The following is a 17,113-nucleotide window of genomic DNA, read 5'->3' as shown; positions in this document are numbered from 1 at the left end:
TGGCTTTATTCAAATGAGTAATCCAAGAGAGGGGACAGGAAGGAAGACTTATGCCTTTTAGGACCTCATCTCCAAAGTCATACACTATCACATCTGTCTAATTCTATTCATTAGGTGTGAGTCACTAAGTCCAGCCTATATTCAAGGGGAGAGAAATTGAACTATCCCTCCTGGAAAAACTTTGTGAAATTTAGATAAAGCAATTTTGGTCTTGGGGCCTTGGACTTGGCTGAATCATTAAATAATTGCTTTATTTTAACCTAGGTAATATCAAATGCCTTCCATTTTATCTAATTTTAATATTTCAAAGTTCTTTACAGTTTATTCTGTATATAATATTCCAAGCAAAACTGGAAACTCCAGTGGTTATAATTTATAATCTTTGAGATTTACAAATGTGTAAAATGTTTCCAAAGAAATTTTAACTCGGTTTTAGGAAAACCACTCTTAAATTTTGGTGAAACACAAACTTTAAGTGAATTATCATCAATCGCCTAGGTGATCTCTTTGAGGAGCTGACATACAGTAGTAAATAATTGGTTACTTCATAGGACAATTGTTTTTTATGTGTGCAATTTCAATATTACTGTAGGCAATTTTTTTTCGTAAACATTTGTAACTGTTAATCACTAAAGCTCTAGATAGTAGTAAGGTTCTTCTGTTTTACTTTTCGTTTGCCTTTTTTATATGACTATAATATTCATCCTCGGCAGGAAGTGGGCCATTACCCTTGATTCTATCCCCAAAGAAAAAGAGTAGAGAGATTTTGAAGGAAGAAAGGGGAATCTAAACAGAAGGGCAAGTTCAGAGCTGAGGTAGGAAACTTCATGAAGTGGAAGTTGCTCCCTTGCTTCTCTGTGGTGATGTCATTCGAATTTTATCTTCTTAAACTGTTAAATGCATTCTGATATATCCAGTTAATATATTGACAATAAGGGCATTCTTAGGTTTAATTATATTTATTTTTATCTTTCAGGATTAATCCAATTATGGTGACTGAAAGGAAACACACACATAGCCATTCACTTGTTAAAAGAATTTGAGTTTAGACAAGATTTGGTTACCAAGCAGTGCTGACACATAAAAAACATGATTTTACCCAAAGTTTCTCTCTTCTATATTATCTTGAAACAAACTGACTTAATTAATTAATCTATTTATTTTGCTAAAAGGGACTACTGTTCCATTTTTTGAGACTGTGTTCATAGCATTGAGCTCTATAAGTTTAGTATTAACTACCAGCAGGGTTGATAGCAATAATGTTAGCAAAAATTAACCTTTATAAAGCCTTGCATTTTTCTATGAGGCAACGATTTATATAGAGAGATATACATATTTTTTTACTAAAAAATAAAATTCTTTGAAATGTTATGAGACAGGTTTTTAATGTGTTTCCTCTAATTTATTGAGTTCCTTAGTTATATAATTTGCTGGTTTGGGTTGATTTCATTAAGTATATTGAAATTCAATTTTTGAAAACATAAGTGGGTAGTGATTTGGGGATTATTACAGCTTACTTATCCACTTTCCGAATTTAAACTTTATTATTATTCAAGCAATTTAAAATATGTACAAGTACACATAAAACAAAATTTTCTTGTTAATTTATCAAGATTGGGTATTACAAAATAATATTTTTCTTTTCTTATTGTCTTATAAATTTATTGTAAATAAATACCTGCTTTATAATAATTTACTTGTCAGGTACAATTCTTTAGATATATCTATCTCCTGAATACACATGATGAGAAGAATAGTAACATAATGCTTTACCAATAGCACATTAATTGCCCAAAGACTAGAAAGAAAATTGGAAAAATTTTAAAACAGGATGATTTTTATGTGCTTAAATTCTTCATCTGAAGAAAAACTATTTTAAAAAACCATTACTTATAAGAAACAATTAGAAAAAGATGGTAAGAGTGATAACAGGAAGATAACAATTTAGGAATACAACTACAGCCAAAGAAAGCCACTAAGACATCTGAATTAGTATCATCTCGAGTACTTGAATATGACCAAAGGGGAAAAATTAGAAAGTGTCTTAAGGACCAAATTAAGTGACATCAGACATCTTTGATGTTTGTGTAACTTTTTCAAAAGTACATTTACACACATTTACATGTGATTCTCACAACTTTGTGATATAGGTAAATCTATTTAATATCTATATTTCTCAGCTATGGAAACTGAAAGAGATAGTCTTAGCATTTAATGATAGGTTGAACATTCTCCTATTCTCTCTTTCCATCACAGAAATGTATGTTTTTGTGAGACTATTGTCCATATTTACATTCATACTTCAAAACCAGGCACAATGTCTGCACATAAAAGGTTCTAAATGCATGCTGAACTAAAGCAAATTTATTTATTTTGTTTTAAATAATTTGTAATCTCTAAACCTTATTTACTTTTATCAGATATGTTTAATCTAATTGAAATCAAAGGAGATAAAAACATATTTTTTGTCTGGAAAATTAATTTTCAAATATTTCTCAATTAATAACTATTTACTTATAATGTTCATACACTTATAAAGAGTCATTAACAAAAACAAAAAAAAACCTCACATTCAATCTGGGAAATGGTGAAAGAGTTGCAAGATTGTAAAATGTTGAATTAGAAGACCTAATTTATCACTTATATATACTTTTAAAATATATTCAAACTGACTTTTTATAAATAGTACATATATTTTTAAATAAGTATCCTGAATATCACATGATATGCAGACTGATACATATGAAATTGTTTTTCTGATTCCCTGTAACCAACTATAACTACTGAGATTCTGTGTGGAATATATCTAATCCTTACACTGTGACTGACCATGAACTTCATCTTAGAGCCAGCCATTCACTAAGTAAAGATGCAGCCATCCTCACCAAAAACTACTTCCTTTATGACATTCACTTTAATGTCTTTTTAAATCTAAACTATTTTTTAAAATTAAAACACACATTTGAAAAATTAGCTTCTAATATCAATACAGTAGAGGTTGATTATTCATTCTATGGAAAGCCATACCTCCCTCTCAGCTAATTGTCTTATTTGCTTGTCCCTGTGTTTTCCAGAAGACAGAAGAAAAGGAAAGAAAATAGGCTCAAATCAGTAAAACCCCTTTTCCTAAATACAGTTATACTCTATTTTATTGTGCTTTGCTTTATTGTATTTTACAGATTTTTTTTTTTTTTTTTTACAAATTAGAATTTTCATGGCACTCTACCAACAGCATTTGCTTACTTCATGTCTCCGTATCATATTTTGGTAATTCTTGAAATATTTCAAACTTTTTTATTATTATATTGTTATGGTATGTTTTTGAGAACCCAGGACTAGCATCCACATAAGACAATGAACTTAATTGATAAATGCTGTATACTCTGATGGTTCCACCAACAGGCCATTTTCCCATCTCTCTCTCTCTTCTCAGGCCTCCCTATTCCCTGAGACACAACAACATTGAAATTAGACCAATTAACAATCCTACAGTGGCTTCAGAATGTTCAAGTGAAAGGAAGAGTTGAACATCTCTGACTTTAAATCAAAAGCTCGAAATGATTAAGCTTAGCGTGGAAATCATGTCAAAAGCCGAGACAGGCTAAAAGCTCCATTCTTGTGCCAAACAGCCAAGTTGTAAATGCACAGGAAAAGTTCTTGAAGGAAATTAAAAGTGCTACTATTTTAGTAAACATACAAAGTACAAGAAAGTGAAACAGCCTTATTGATGAATCTACTCTTGGGGAAGATGCTATGAAGATCGTTGAAATGATAACAAAGGATTTAGAATATTACATAAAATTAGTTAATAAAGCAGTGGCAGGTTTAGAGAGGATAAACTCCATTTTTTAATAAAATTCTGTGAGTAAAATGCTATCAAATAGCATCACATGCTACAGAGAAATCACTTGTGACAGGATGAGTCATTTGATGTGGCAAATTTCATTCTGGTCTTATTTTGAGAAATTTCTACAGTTACCGCAACCTTTGGCAACCACCACCCTGATCAGTAAGCAGCCATTGACACGGAGGCAAAACTCTCTGCCAGCAAAAATATTACAAGTCTTGAAGGGTTAGATGATGGTTAGCCTTTTTAAGCAACAACGTATTTTTTTTTTTTAAATTAAGGTATGTACAATGTTGTTTTAGACAGTGCTATTTCACACATAATAGACTACAATACAGTGTAAATATAACTCTTGTATGCAGCACTAAGAAACCAAAAAATTAGTGTCCTTTGCTGTATTGCAATAATCACTTTATTGTGGTTGTCTAGAACTAAATCTGCAATATCTCTGAGATATGACTCATGGAAAACAATTATTTGTGGGAGAATAATTTCAATCATTGGTCAATGGACCCTATGGCCTTGTCTCCTAAATTATCTGCTATCCTTTATAAGCAGAGATAAGCCAGATTTGTTATTGTGACAAATACACAAGGTTCATACATTTTAGAACACTGCAGTAGAACACAGAAATAATCATAAAATAAAACAAGTCCCAGTAAGTCTAGAATCAATAACAGTAGAGTTAGTATTGGTAACAGCACTAAGTCCTTAATCTGCATAAACTTACAAGTTTGTTTGCTAATGTTAAGAAAATAATAATAATAATTAAAAAAAAAAACCTCATAGAGACGTGCAATTTTAATGCGCTTCTGGTGTTCATGGAGCAGTAACTCTTCTCAGGTTTTAACATGTCATAATTAATCAACCCCCAATCAATACGAAGCAACCTAGCTATAGAACCACTGCACTTACCCATGATGGTTAGGGCTGTAGCTTTTGTTAATTCTTCTTTCATTGACTCTATTACTTCTAAATTACCGCCATCTAGGTTGCATCTATTTATGGTTCCATTTCCCGAACTGATCCAATAAAGCTTGTTTTCCACATAGTCTATTGATAGACCTGCAATTAGATTATACATCTTAAACATAATGGTAGTCACTTGAATTGGAATATTTACCTTGTACTGAATTTCAAGGGGAAAATGTATGTTGCAAACTCAGATTTCTCTCTTAAAAAATAAGTTAGCTAATGGGAAATACACATATACTGTTTGAACTTTGTGAAACAATATACTTTTATAGGCAATTAACAGTTATATTTGTTAATTATGACAACAATTTGTGACAATGAGTTCCATTTTATGGATAAGGAAAATTATACTTAGAATAGTTAAGAAATGAGTCCATAGATAGCAAGTGGACATCCCATAAATTTTAATAAAGTTTCGATTTCCAAATTAAGTGCCTGTCCTCTTATTATACCACTTGGTCTCAGAAAGTTTTAGTGTGTGATAGTCATGTGGGATACTAAGTTAACTTACAAAATTTATAATTTCTCCTCTACTTTCAGTAAAATTTATTTTAGGTAGTTATAGATTTACATCAGACGTTTCAACTCTCTTCAAGTAAATTTAAAGTTAGAAGAATTTCAACAATTAGCAATTTCACTGATTTATGGAATTGAACTGGCTCATTTAGGGGCTGCCATAGAAAAATAAATCATTCAACAAGTAAGCTAACTAAGCCAATAGCACAGTGTCTCACTGTAGGTTAGCTTTATTGTATTTTATGGACAGTTTCACGTATAGAGTAGTGTTTATGGTTTTCAAAAGAGTCATACAATACAATAAATTGTTTCTGAGATCTCTCTCAGGGAACAAAGTGAACAAACAACAATAAAAAAATCTCTTTCCCAATTAAAAAAAAAATCTAAGTTAAAAACAAAAGAAAGGAAGATATGAAAGAAGGAAGGGAAAAAAGAAAGGAGGGAAGAGAGGCAATTCAAGAGAATTACTTGAATTCAAGTGCATTGAGAAAGAATTAAACTTAGCTCACATATTCTCAACTACAGATAGTCACAGACCAGAGAGCAAATTGATTTATCAAGATCAGTTTTAATCAAGTGGAAATAATCCAAAGTCTATACAATATACTAGTAATTTATTGACTTATTGTTATATTTTGCTAATAGAAGTCTGGAAGATTCATCAGAAAAGTCACAGTGCATAAAATTATACATTTCAAGGAAGAAGTTTTCAGATTTTTTTTTTTTTTGATAACCACAGTGGACAATTGCCTTTAATCACTATGATAAAATAATAAAATCATAACTATCACAGTGATACTCTATGATGTAATATTTTCATGGTGAAAGTCTATTCACCATTCAGTTTTTTATAAGAGAAAGTTGATTATCCTGCAGAAACTCCTTAAGCCACCTTCATGCATCTTTTCTAGTATAAATAAATTCTCTAGTATAAATAAATAAAAAAAAATAGTATAAATTTAGACCACTTAAGTTCCAGGAAGTGGTCTATTTTACTTTCTGTTTAGTTGACTATCTAAAATATATAATTACATATCTAATCAGCAATAAAGAATATCTTTACTACAGGTTGATGGTACAAAATATAGCCCCAAACTTTCTGTGCTGAATTTTTATCAAGAATTGGAATAACAAATACATTTATAAAGAATTCCCTTTAGAAATATTATCTAGCTCTCTAGGTATTCTAAATTGTATCTCTCAATCAAACTAAACCACCAGAGAGCTATATGTATTTTTTTTTATCACTGTATGGATTTTCCCCATCTATGAATCTCTTGCTGAATTGAGTTTTGGTGTTGTGCCTTTGTTTTACATAAAGGATGCTATGGAAAGTATAACAGAAAACATACCGTTATACTTCCCAGGAAATAGTATCTGAAAGTAGTACATCACACAATGACCTCTTTATACAAGGACCCATGGGAGAAATTTCTTTCAGGGCTCAGTGCCAGAGAAAGCTATATATGGAAAATATAAAATTATAACTGGTCATATTTCTCTCTTTGCTTTGGCTGCTAATAAACTGAAAAGTTTGATTTGTGATTCATCTCCAACAATTATAAAATAATTGCATGTATATTTGTAATTTTATTCTTGGCTTTGATAGACTAATCTATTATTTTCCTAAACTTTGATTTTTAAAATTAGTATTCTCCTGGCCTTTCTTAGGTAATGAATTTATTTAAATTTCCTCAACCTCTTTTTGGAGGGAGAGAGTGCATTCATACTGAATGTGCCTAACTTCAAATTAATCCACAGTGTCAGAACTTTCTTATCTACTTAACACCTGACAGCTTTTAGAGTCTAACTTAAACTGTGTAAAGCAGTTATAGAGAGCAGGGAAGTTAGGTCAAAATTCCTCAGATTCTACTGAGCAGCATCTTTGTTTCTGGATTATGAGTGCCAAGAGAGAAGAAGATATGTCAGTGAGCTTTTTATTTTCAGGGACTAACGTGATGACTAGAACAAAAAAGAAAATTTATAAACATTGAATGAATGAATGAGTTATTTAAATAACTCCATTATGAAAATTATAAGTTGTCTTCAAGGAGTTCTGACTACTAAAGTTAAATCATCTTCACAACAGAATTCTTTCAATATACTACTTATACACAGATACTATGGCAAAAGGGAGGAATAGATTTACTGGTTGCAGCTTATATTTTTATATTAATATTAAGATTTAATATTTTAAGGTCAATAGTTTCATGAGTCACAAGACTAAAAGTATGCAAAGTTCCTATATTAACCTATATTTGCATGCAATCCATGTCACCTAGCCACCTACACATATCTTCTCTCTTGGTAAATATATCAGCTTAATCCTGAATGTTCTTGAGTGTGTTTATTTGTGGTTTATAAAAGAGAATTGAAATCTTATAAAACTCCTATTATAAATTCAAGAAACTGGTGATGTATGTTTTAAATTTCTAAATATGAGTATGTTTAAAGGCACGTATTTATAAAGGTTATTAATATAAATGTTTTCACATCTTAATTTTTTTATTATCATTATACACTTAGGTCTTAATAACACTGAAGAATTAATGTGTATCCATTTACTGAAATAATTTCTAAATCAGATTTCTGTAGCACTAGAGATAAATCATTAAGCAGTAGACTAATAGTAGTTTTGATGCAATTGAAACTAATTCATGATTTTAGAATGTTATTCACTACCTATGAGAAAACAGACAAAATATGAGTATGTTGATAAAAGTTTCCTGGAACCTATGCAAAGAAATATAATTAGTCTGTAGTAGATGATCCTCAGAGTGGGTTACTGAGATTTAAAAAAATCTTAAAAGGGCTGTAGGATCTGTCTGAAGATTATGCCACTAGTAATATATTCTCATTTCTGCAAAACACATTTATCTTTTAAAATCATCTGGATCTTCTTATCAAAAGAAAACCTAAATTCAGTAACACAATAGGTATATCAAAGGAAAAAAGTCATCATATAAATTAAAAAGCTTTACAAAAAAAAATCTACCTTTTATCTATTTTCCTGTTATTGTAAAAATGCATGTAATCATATGCTTTGATAATAACACATTTTCTTTAAGCCAAATATTTCCCTTAATTTATTATTATATTTGAACATTTAATTGAAGTGATCCAGTGTATTTCTTAATAGAAGCAATGTAATTTGCCAAAATTATGTAATTGTTATCATAATAGAAATAATCCACATATTGATATAAAAGAGATATATATTTTTAAAAATAATATAATCTAAATATATTTTTATATATTACTAGAATATTAAATCTATTGTTTTACGTGTCATTACAATTAAGATTGGAAAGTTTGAGTCTCATTTTTTTTTCAAACAACTCAAAACTAAATCAATGTACTATGTAATATGGAATTAAAACAAAAATGCAAGTATATTATTTTTTTTTTAATTAAGACTTTCTAGAGATAGTAATTTTCTAATGTTTTCCCATTACTTATCAGATTTTATTTCAAAATTTTCATTCCCAGCTGTGCATTATAATTATCTGAAAAGTTATTGAAAATACTGACGCCTGGCCTCCACTCCCAGAAATTTTAATTTAATTGGTTAGAGTTGGTTCTAGACATAAGTATTTTTTTTTTTTAAATCTCTCCAGGTGATTTTAGAATATGACACTTAAGAAATTCCTTTTAAACATTACATATTCTTATAATCTTTCAAACTTAAACTTTTAATAAATTTAAACAGGCCTTTTAAATTTTGCTGGAAAATGTGTCAAGATGATGAGATCTCCAGAGACAAGGAAACATTAATATGTAGATGGCAGAAAAGACATATAATAAATATTAAAATGTAGATGATCAACTTCAAGGCCTCTAAATATTTATAATAAATAACATTGAATTCTTCAAAATAGTCTCTTTATAGTGTTATTTTGAAACAATAGAAAAGAACTCCTGCTTCTGGAATTGTAAAAGTTGTAGAAAATGGCTACTGAAAGCGCACTTACAAAAAATTATAATGATCTGGATATTTCAAAATGGAGATCTTTTCAGAGTTCACTGGAAGAGGCGTAATTATTCCTAGAGCAGAATTGTTTCTGAAACATCAAACTTTTAGTGTCTAAGGATCATAGTTATTCCAATGGAGAAATAGAAGGGTTAACTGCCTATTCATCATTAAGCTATCTTGAAAAATGCTTTATCCCTCCTGAGGATACTTAGCTTTTTTAAGTTAAAGAATAAACATACTAAGGAAGCCCAAGAGGTCTTCCTGCATTATATAAGTGAACACAAAAATATAAGATGCCATCATCCTTCAATCACATCGTGCACATGTCTCTGGATTCACCTGACAGAAGGCTAGGCAGTCTTCATCTGACTACATGCTCACTTAGCCATTGTGAGGTTGTAATAATAATACTAATTACCTCATATAATAGTGTCTGGCACATAGAAAGCGCTCAATAAATGTTAGCTATTTATTAGTAGTAGTATAGGTTTTCATATTTTCCTTTCGAGTTAAAATTCTATTGTAAAATTTGCAACCATCTCTCAATGATACAGGCATAGCAAAATTAGAAACTTTTGTTCTGTGATGGCCAATAATAGACGGCTTCAGTTTGGGGGGGAAAATTGCAATCTACATACCCAACAAAAGATTAGTATCAACAAAAGAATCCTCAAAACTCAATGGTTAAAAAAGAATACCATTAGAGAGCAGGCAATGAAATGAACAGACATGTCACAAAATATATACAGATAGCAAATAAGCACATAAAAAAGATGTTCAACATGATAGAAAATGAAAATTAAAATGGCAATAGAAATCACTACACGCTTATGATTGACTAAAATAAAATAGTGAGGACATGGTTCCATAGTGTAGCAGTTAGCATGTCTGCTTTACATGCAGAAGGTCCTGGGTTTGTGCCCCCATGGAGTTATGGTCCATGGTCTACGGCCATGCCATCCTGAACAAGCCCGAAGCTGATCTCAGAAGCTAAGCACGGTCAGGCCTGGTTAGTACTTGGATGGGAGACCACCTAGGAAGCCCAGGTCCTATAGACATAAATAATAAAAATAAAATAAAAAATAGTGATAACACTAAATGTTAGCAAGGAGGCAGAGAAAAACTAGATTTACTATACATTGCTGGTGGGAATGTAAGAGAGTATAGAGACCCTGGAAAATAGCTTGGCATTTTTTTTTTATAAAGCTAAGCATACTGTTATCAGAGGACCCAGCTATTGCACTCTTGAAAATGTATCTCAGAGAAATGAAAACTTATGTTCACGCGAAAACCTATACATGAATGTTCATAGCAGCTTTATGTGCAGTAGTCAAGAACTAGAATCACCCTATCTCCTTTAACAGGAGAATCACCTAGTAAACTGTGGTGCTTACATACGATGGCACACTACTCAGCAATAAAGAGGAAAGAGCTATTGATACATGCAACAATTTCAATAGCTCTCCAAGGATATATGCTGAGCAAAAAAAAAAAAAAAGCCAATCAAAAATGTTATGCACTGTATGATTCCATTTATATATGGAAGACAAATGGTGTAGGGAGAAAGGAAAAGGGTGGTAAGCAGGAGGGGAGTAGGTGTGTTTATAAAAGGGCAACATGAAGGATCATTGTGGCATTGCAATTATTCAATTTTACATAATGTTTCAATTGGAGAAATTAGATAAGCTATGGGACCTCTCTGTATTACTTTTTTTATAACTGCATGAGAATCTAAAATTATCTCAATAAAAATTTCAATTAATAAGAAAAACATACTATTCAACAACTAGTTGAGAATGTAGAGGATCAGAATATGTCACTCCACAATATACTAATTTGGTTTAAGGATTATTTTGAACTAAAGACCACTGAGAAAAAGCAGATGACAAATAAAAGAACTCTGTCCTCCCTCACTATTTGTCTAAAAGCAGGCTTAGACTCTTAACACGTCTAGACTCTGATCAGCCCTGAGATGGCACTGAGAGAAATCTACATAACAAACCTTACTAAAATAATACTTATCTTCCATTAATTTCCCTCATGTAATCATCTTCCCACAGTTTGTATCCCTTGAAAGTCTTAAAACACTTTTCCTTGGTCTTGTCACTTCTGTACAATTTTATTGTTCTTTGTAAAGATGATATATAAACCTGGGCTCTAACCACTCCTTTGAGTTATTCTTGACTTTCTCCCATGTGTATATGCATGCTACTGTGTTAATAAACACTGTTTTTCTTTTGTTAATCTGTCTTTTGGCAGTCTAATTTACAGAGTCCGAGTCAGAGAACCTAGGAGCATAGAGAAAAAAAGTGTTTTGTTTTGTTTTGGTTTTGGTTTTGTTTTTTCTCTTCTGCAAGTATCTATACTGCCCTAATCTTAACTTCTACCTTGGAATCATCCCTCTCAAGTCACTCTGAATTAAGAAGTCATCAACACCATGTAGTGTTCCAGAGCTAAGTTAATTAACTTAGTTCCTTGTTGCATATCATATCAGCATCTCTTCCATCCTTCATCACATAAATCATTGTTCCTGGGGCAATTTTACATTTATTTCAAGTTCTTGATGATTGACAAAAATCATGTGCATTGTGAAAAATAATACTTGCAAAAATGAGGGAAAGACCAAGACAAGTGACAGTTTATTTCTTGATAAGTGTTTTGTTCTAAAAGATCATTTTAAAAGCTTTAATACCCATAGTTTTATAATTTTTCAAAATTATACTTAATAGCTTGATAGGTAAAGTAGAACAAACTATTTTTTAAAACACTAGATTGTGCCATTTTAATATTTTTAAATTATACTTTCTGTCAATATAATGTTAAACTTTTACTTATTTTTTTTCTTTCTAGCCACATAGAAATATTCAGAGTTTTCTAGACATATCACAGTGTCTGTGCCTATTATGACTGTTTACCCTTTCTGCTAAGAAGGAAAGCCTCTTCTATCAGTTCTTTTAAATCTAAAGTATATTTTTCCTTCAAGATCTCATTGAAATTTCAAAGTATCACCAATTTGGTTACAACTCTTTCCTGTATATTTCTTCTCCACAAATAATTAATGGTTTTCTCTATTTTTGCAGTGTCTGGTTATATCAACTTTACGGTGTCTGGAAGATAGTACTTATGAACAACATTAAGTGTTCTTATTTTGTTTAACTACTGAAATTCTCATCAAATGCTTTATAGTTATCTGTGTCTTTTTCCTTCACTGACTATGATCTTCTTGATAATGGATCCCAGGGTTTTTTTTTTTTTTTTTCAGGGTCTGGTACCTAGTATACACTTTATTACCTTTTTAATAACCTTTTTTTTATACTTAACATTGAAAGATTGAGTTAATGAATGATCAGATGAAACAGTGTAATAAATTTAAGTTATTCATGTGCATATGCTTGTGTAATTTTAATATCAGGTTGTCAGTTCCTCTGGTCTTTTTTATAACCTATTCTTAACATTTCTTTTGGTGTGCAGAGACTTATATATTCATTGTGCTTTATACATAATAAAAGTGCCTGTAATAAGTAATGAGTAATTATAAATATAATAACCGTATTATCAAGCAAGAAAACATACCCAGAAGTTTGTTTTATTATTACTATTATTATTATTATAATTTAATGAGATCCCTTGAATTATTTTGATGCAGTGAAAGATTGCTTATAAATATTATCCATTGACAGATTTCAAAATCCACATTATATAGAGTATGGGTTGAAATAATTAAATAAAATAATATATTTGTTTCAAGAAGGAATACTTGAAGGTTGAATGAACAAATTACTTTTGGTTGGGATTACATAAAAATAAAGGGAAAACATCAAGGAAATAAATTATAATACATAAGATTCTTAAGAATGAACCATGAAAAGTAATGCTAATTGACAGGCCATGTTGCTTTATGAGGTTTAAGGGATAAAATTCTTAATATGTAAACATTTTAAACATGGAAATGGCTTTGGTAGTAAATTAAAATCCTCTGTTATGCAAACTGCTCTAGCACTTAATGTATACAGCATGATTGAGCATGATTGAGTAAATTTTAATTGAAGATATTTAATTCAACAATGGATAACTGGAAGGTTGATTTGTATTTAACAGAAGCAAAGTCATTCAGCCCAAACTTGCCTGAAGGCTGCAATTACTTAGTCTTCAGTGATACTCACTCATAAAATGTCAATTGGGTGTTTTGATAAGATTATAATTTACTTCTATATCAAGTATATTTCGCATATGGATTTAAAAGCAAAAAAAAGAAAAAAGAAAATTCAGTGAATTGGAATATAAATGTAATTTCACAAACTAGAAAGCCTAGTGTATCTGTGGCATTACTGTTTAAAACTAGCATTTAAAGATTCAGAAATAATTAATCGTGAGGTACAATTGGCACAGAGGTAAAATTGTTTCGTGTGTACTCCTGGCTGCTTAGAAAAGCTGACTGCTGTGTCCTAATTGGGCCCACATTTCTCAGGAGTATCCAAGCTCTGGATTTTTCTTTCTTACTTTCCATGCTTGAAAAAATACCAATTTTATTCCCTGATCTTTGCTTGAGGTCAGGTAATTACTATATGAAATTAGCCTCTCTGGGCATAATATAATGGTTAGGATTTAATATGGTTTTGGAAGAAGATAAACTTGAACATGAATCCCAAATCTACCATTTATCACAAGCAACTAATTTCTTTAAACAAGCCTCAGTTTCTAAATCTATAAAGCAGAATAAGAAAGCCTTCCAGAAATGATTACTGTGAGACGATTCATGCAAAGCATTTTGCAAGTGCTTGACATATTCTAAGTGCTTAAAAAGTAGTCACTATAATTATGTTATTTTTATTGCCAAAGTGATGATGGTTCTACTGTATCATACATCCCAAAGTAAATGCATGCAAACACAAAGGTGTGCTTTTATATTCAGAATACAGGTTCCAAAAAGGGTGATAGCTAATGATTGCTTTGAGTTGACACTTTTCAGCCTCACCAGAGAAAATATTGTGTTTTCTCTTAATGTACTGGGACAAACTAATTTATAATCTGGCAATTAATATGCATGAGGAAAAAAATCAGCTGAACAGCAACTCCTTCTTTCCAAATCACCTAATTTTTTTCACAGAAATGGTTTAGGAAATACAGTGGGCAGGAGTTTAAGCTATGGATTGCCCAGATAGACTCATCATTAAAAATAATTACAATAATTTTCTTTAGAGCTAAATATTAGTGATATTCAATGAGCAAATAACGCAGTAATAAATACCCCTTTGTATATAAGTATTTATGGGTATGTTGATCATGCATACTAACGAAAACAGATTTGTATTTATTTTATTCACACATTCATATGTCCATTCACAGTACTGGAAAATTCCATTTTAGAAATCATCTCAGCAGAATAGTTCTAATAGAATCTGATAAAGTGAGGTTATAATGATATGCATTCTTGAGAATATTTCAAAGATTCTTCTATATCCAATGTTTCCTTATGAATCTTAACCCTGAGGCTTCACTAGATAACAACAATTTATATATAAAATCAAGAAAAAATAGTTCACTTATTTGTATCACAGCTCCAAACTGTCCATAAAGAAAGGAAAAAAAAAAAAACAGCAAAAAATATTTTTAAAAAAGAAAAATACAATAAACCAAAATGCTTTAGTATTTTGTGTAAATGAGTAAACACTATGGTATTGAATATATTTAAGAAAATATTTCAATCATACACAGTAAAAATACTATAACTTGAAAAATAATTATAATTATAAATCAGTGACTATGATATTCTTGAAATCAGTGTCATCTTAACTGCTACCAATTCCTCACAAATAATTTAAACTCATGGAATATAGATAGTACTTTTCTGCTATAAACTCATTAATATTTTTATAGTTAATTAATAAATAAGAATCTCTCTAGCCCATTAAGATAAACCAAAATTGTGATAATAGGGTTAGAATGAATAAGGTTACTCAAAATAATTTGGTTTTATCTTTATACCTTGTGCCAAGAGGACTTGTCAATAATTAGATAACTTGACCGATACTATTTTTCCCTGTTTTTCTTATTTTTATGAGAAATCTCTAAGGTGCTAATGAGAGCCAAGTGGTCACAGGGTTATCAGAGGGGTGGGAGATGAAATAGCAAGAGAAACACGTGGAAAAGCTAAGATAGAAACCAAAAATGTCCATCTTTTCCTCCTTTGCTAATCATTCATTTATTTATAAATAATCCACTTATTTTTGAGAAAATAATAATTTGAGAAAATAATGCTAAACATATGAATATGAGAATACTTTAATTTGTTTTTTACTTATCGGATACATTGAATGAAATACAACATGAATTTGTACCCAGATCACCAAATATGCACTTCTTTCACATGTTACTCAACTAAGATATATAAGTAAATCTTAGTTTTATTCAATCTTATAAGAGCCTCTTGCCATAGGATAGAAAACAGTCTTCACTTCATTCAATGAATATTTATTGAAGATCTATTTATGTGCCAACATTGAGCTCTGAGCTAAGGACGGACACAATGGTAAAAACAGATACAATCCCTAACTTTGTAGCTTCCTTTCTAGTTGGTAAGCAGTCGTTAACCAAATATTCAATAAGCAAATGCAAAATTAAAATGATGACAACAGCTAAAATATGAAATAATGGTGCTAAAAGTGTGTATTGTAAGAGACTTCAGCCTAGTCAGAGAAGTCAAGGAAAGTTTCTTTGAAGAAATAGTACCTGAGTTGAAATCTGGCAGACAGGTGAGAAACTAAGAGGAGAGGGAAGGCATTACTGCACATAGGAATAGATTGTTAAAATATACCATTAGGGAAAGGAGCTTGACAAGTAGAGAATCGAAGGAGGTAAAAATGGGTGAAATAAAGTTTTAGTCACACTGCAATTCCTTTTAGATTATAACAGGACTATACATGGGTAAAGGGACTATATCGCCCTTGTTTACTTGTTGCTCAGTATTCACTTGTTTCTCAGTAACAGTATATTACAAGAAGTCATTTTTCCTTCTTTTTCTTCAAGATTCCTACATACATACAAAATGGATCTTTACCACACATTCCTGTCTTTCTCATTAGTATGTTAACACTACAAGGCGAGTATTACATAAAAAGATCATCATCTTTGTGTCATCCACAGTGCTTAGCATAACATGTCAGCAGTAGCCATTTAATACATGGAGTTGGATTTAAGAAAGAAGGGTTGATTACAGAGTTGTCTTTTTTTTTATTTTTCTTTCTGTAACTATTATAAAACATCCTCAAGCATTTATTTTTTCTTTTTCTCTTCCTAGGTTAAAAAAAAAATCACATTGTTATACTTTATATAATAATCTACATCAAAGTTAACATGGTTCAAAACTTGTGATGTTAGTTTGGTGTGTCAGCATGTCTAGGCTATAGTTCCCAGTTATTCAATTAAACACTAACCTATCTAGGTGTTGCTGTGAAGATATTTTGGAGATCTGCAAGCAGGTGACTTTAACTAAAGGAAATTATTATCTGAAAAAAAAAATCTGGGTGGATATGATTCAATCAGTTGAATGGACTTAAGAATAGAAGGTTTCTCTGATGAAGAAGAAATTCTTCCCCTGGTCTACAGCTTAAGCTCCTGTTTGAGAATTTCCATGCCTCCCAAGAATTTCAAATTTGCCTAGCCAGCCCTCATAATCTTATAAGCTAAATCTTTGCAATAAATCTATTTTTATATGTTGATATCTATCATCTGTCTATTTACCTATCCACACACACTCTAGGTTCTAGTTCTCTCATCTAACTCTGATGGATACACAACTGTGT

The 17,113-nt window shown here is 30.8% G+C and overlaps 1 protein-coding gene across 1 annotated transcript in view; it reads right to left on the bottom strand.

Annotated features, from left to right (window-relative positions):
* The window catches only part of LRP1B (LDL receptor related protein 1B), a 1,708,438-nt gene that overhangs the window by 522,717 nt on the left and 1,168,608 nt on the right, over nt 1-17,113 (bottom strand). The window contains exon 32 of the mRNA XM_011354519.1: nt 4,763-4,912. Within this exon, the coding sequence (XP_011352821.1) occupies nt 4,763-4,912 (150 nt within the window). The remainder of the gene's footprint in view (nt 1-4,762; nt 4,913-17,113) is intronic.

This window comes from Pteropus vampyrus, unplaced genomic scaffold (assembly GCF_000151845.1).
Source record: "Pteropus vampyrus isolate Shadow unplaced genomic scaffold, Pvam_2.0 Scaffold17, whole genome shotgun sequence".
Classification (NCBI taxonomy): Eukaryota; Metazoa; Chordata; class Mammalia; order Chiroptera; family Pteropodidae; genus Pteropus; species Pteropus vampyrus.
This window is presented reverse-complemented; position numbering and strand designations above follow the sequence as displayed.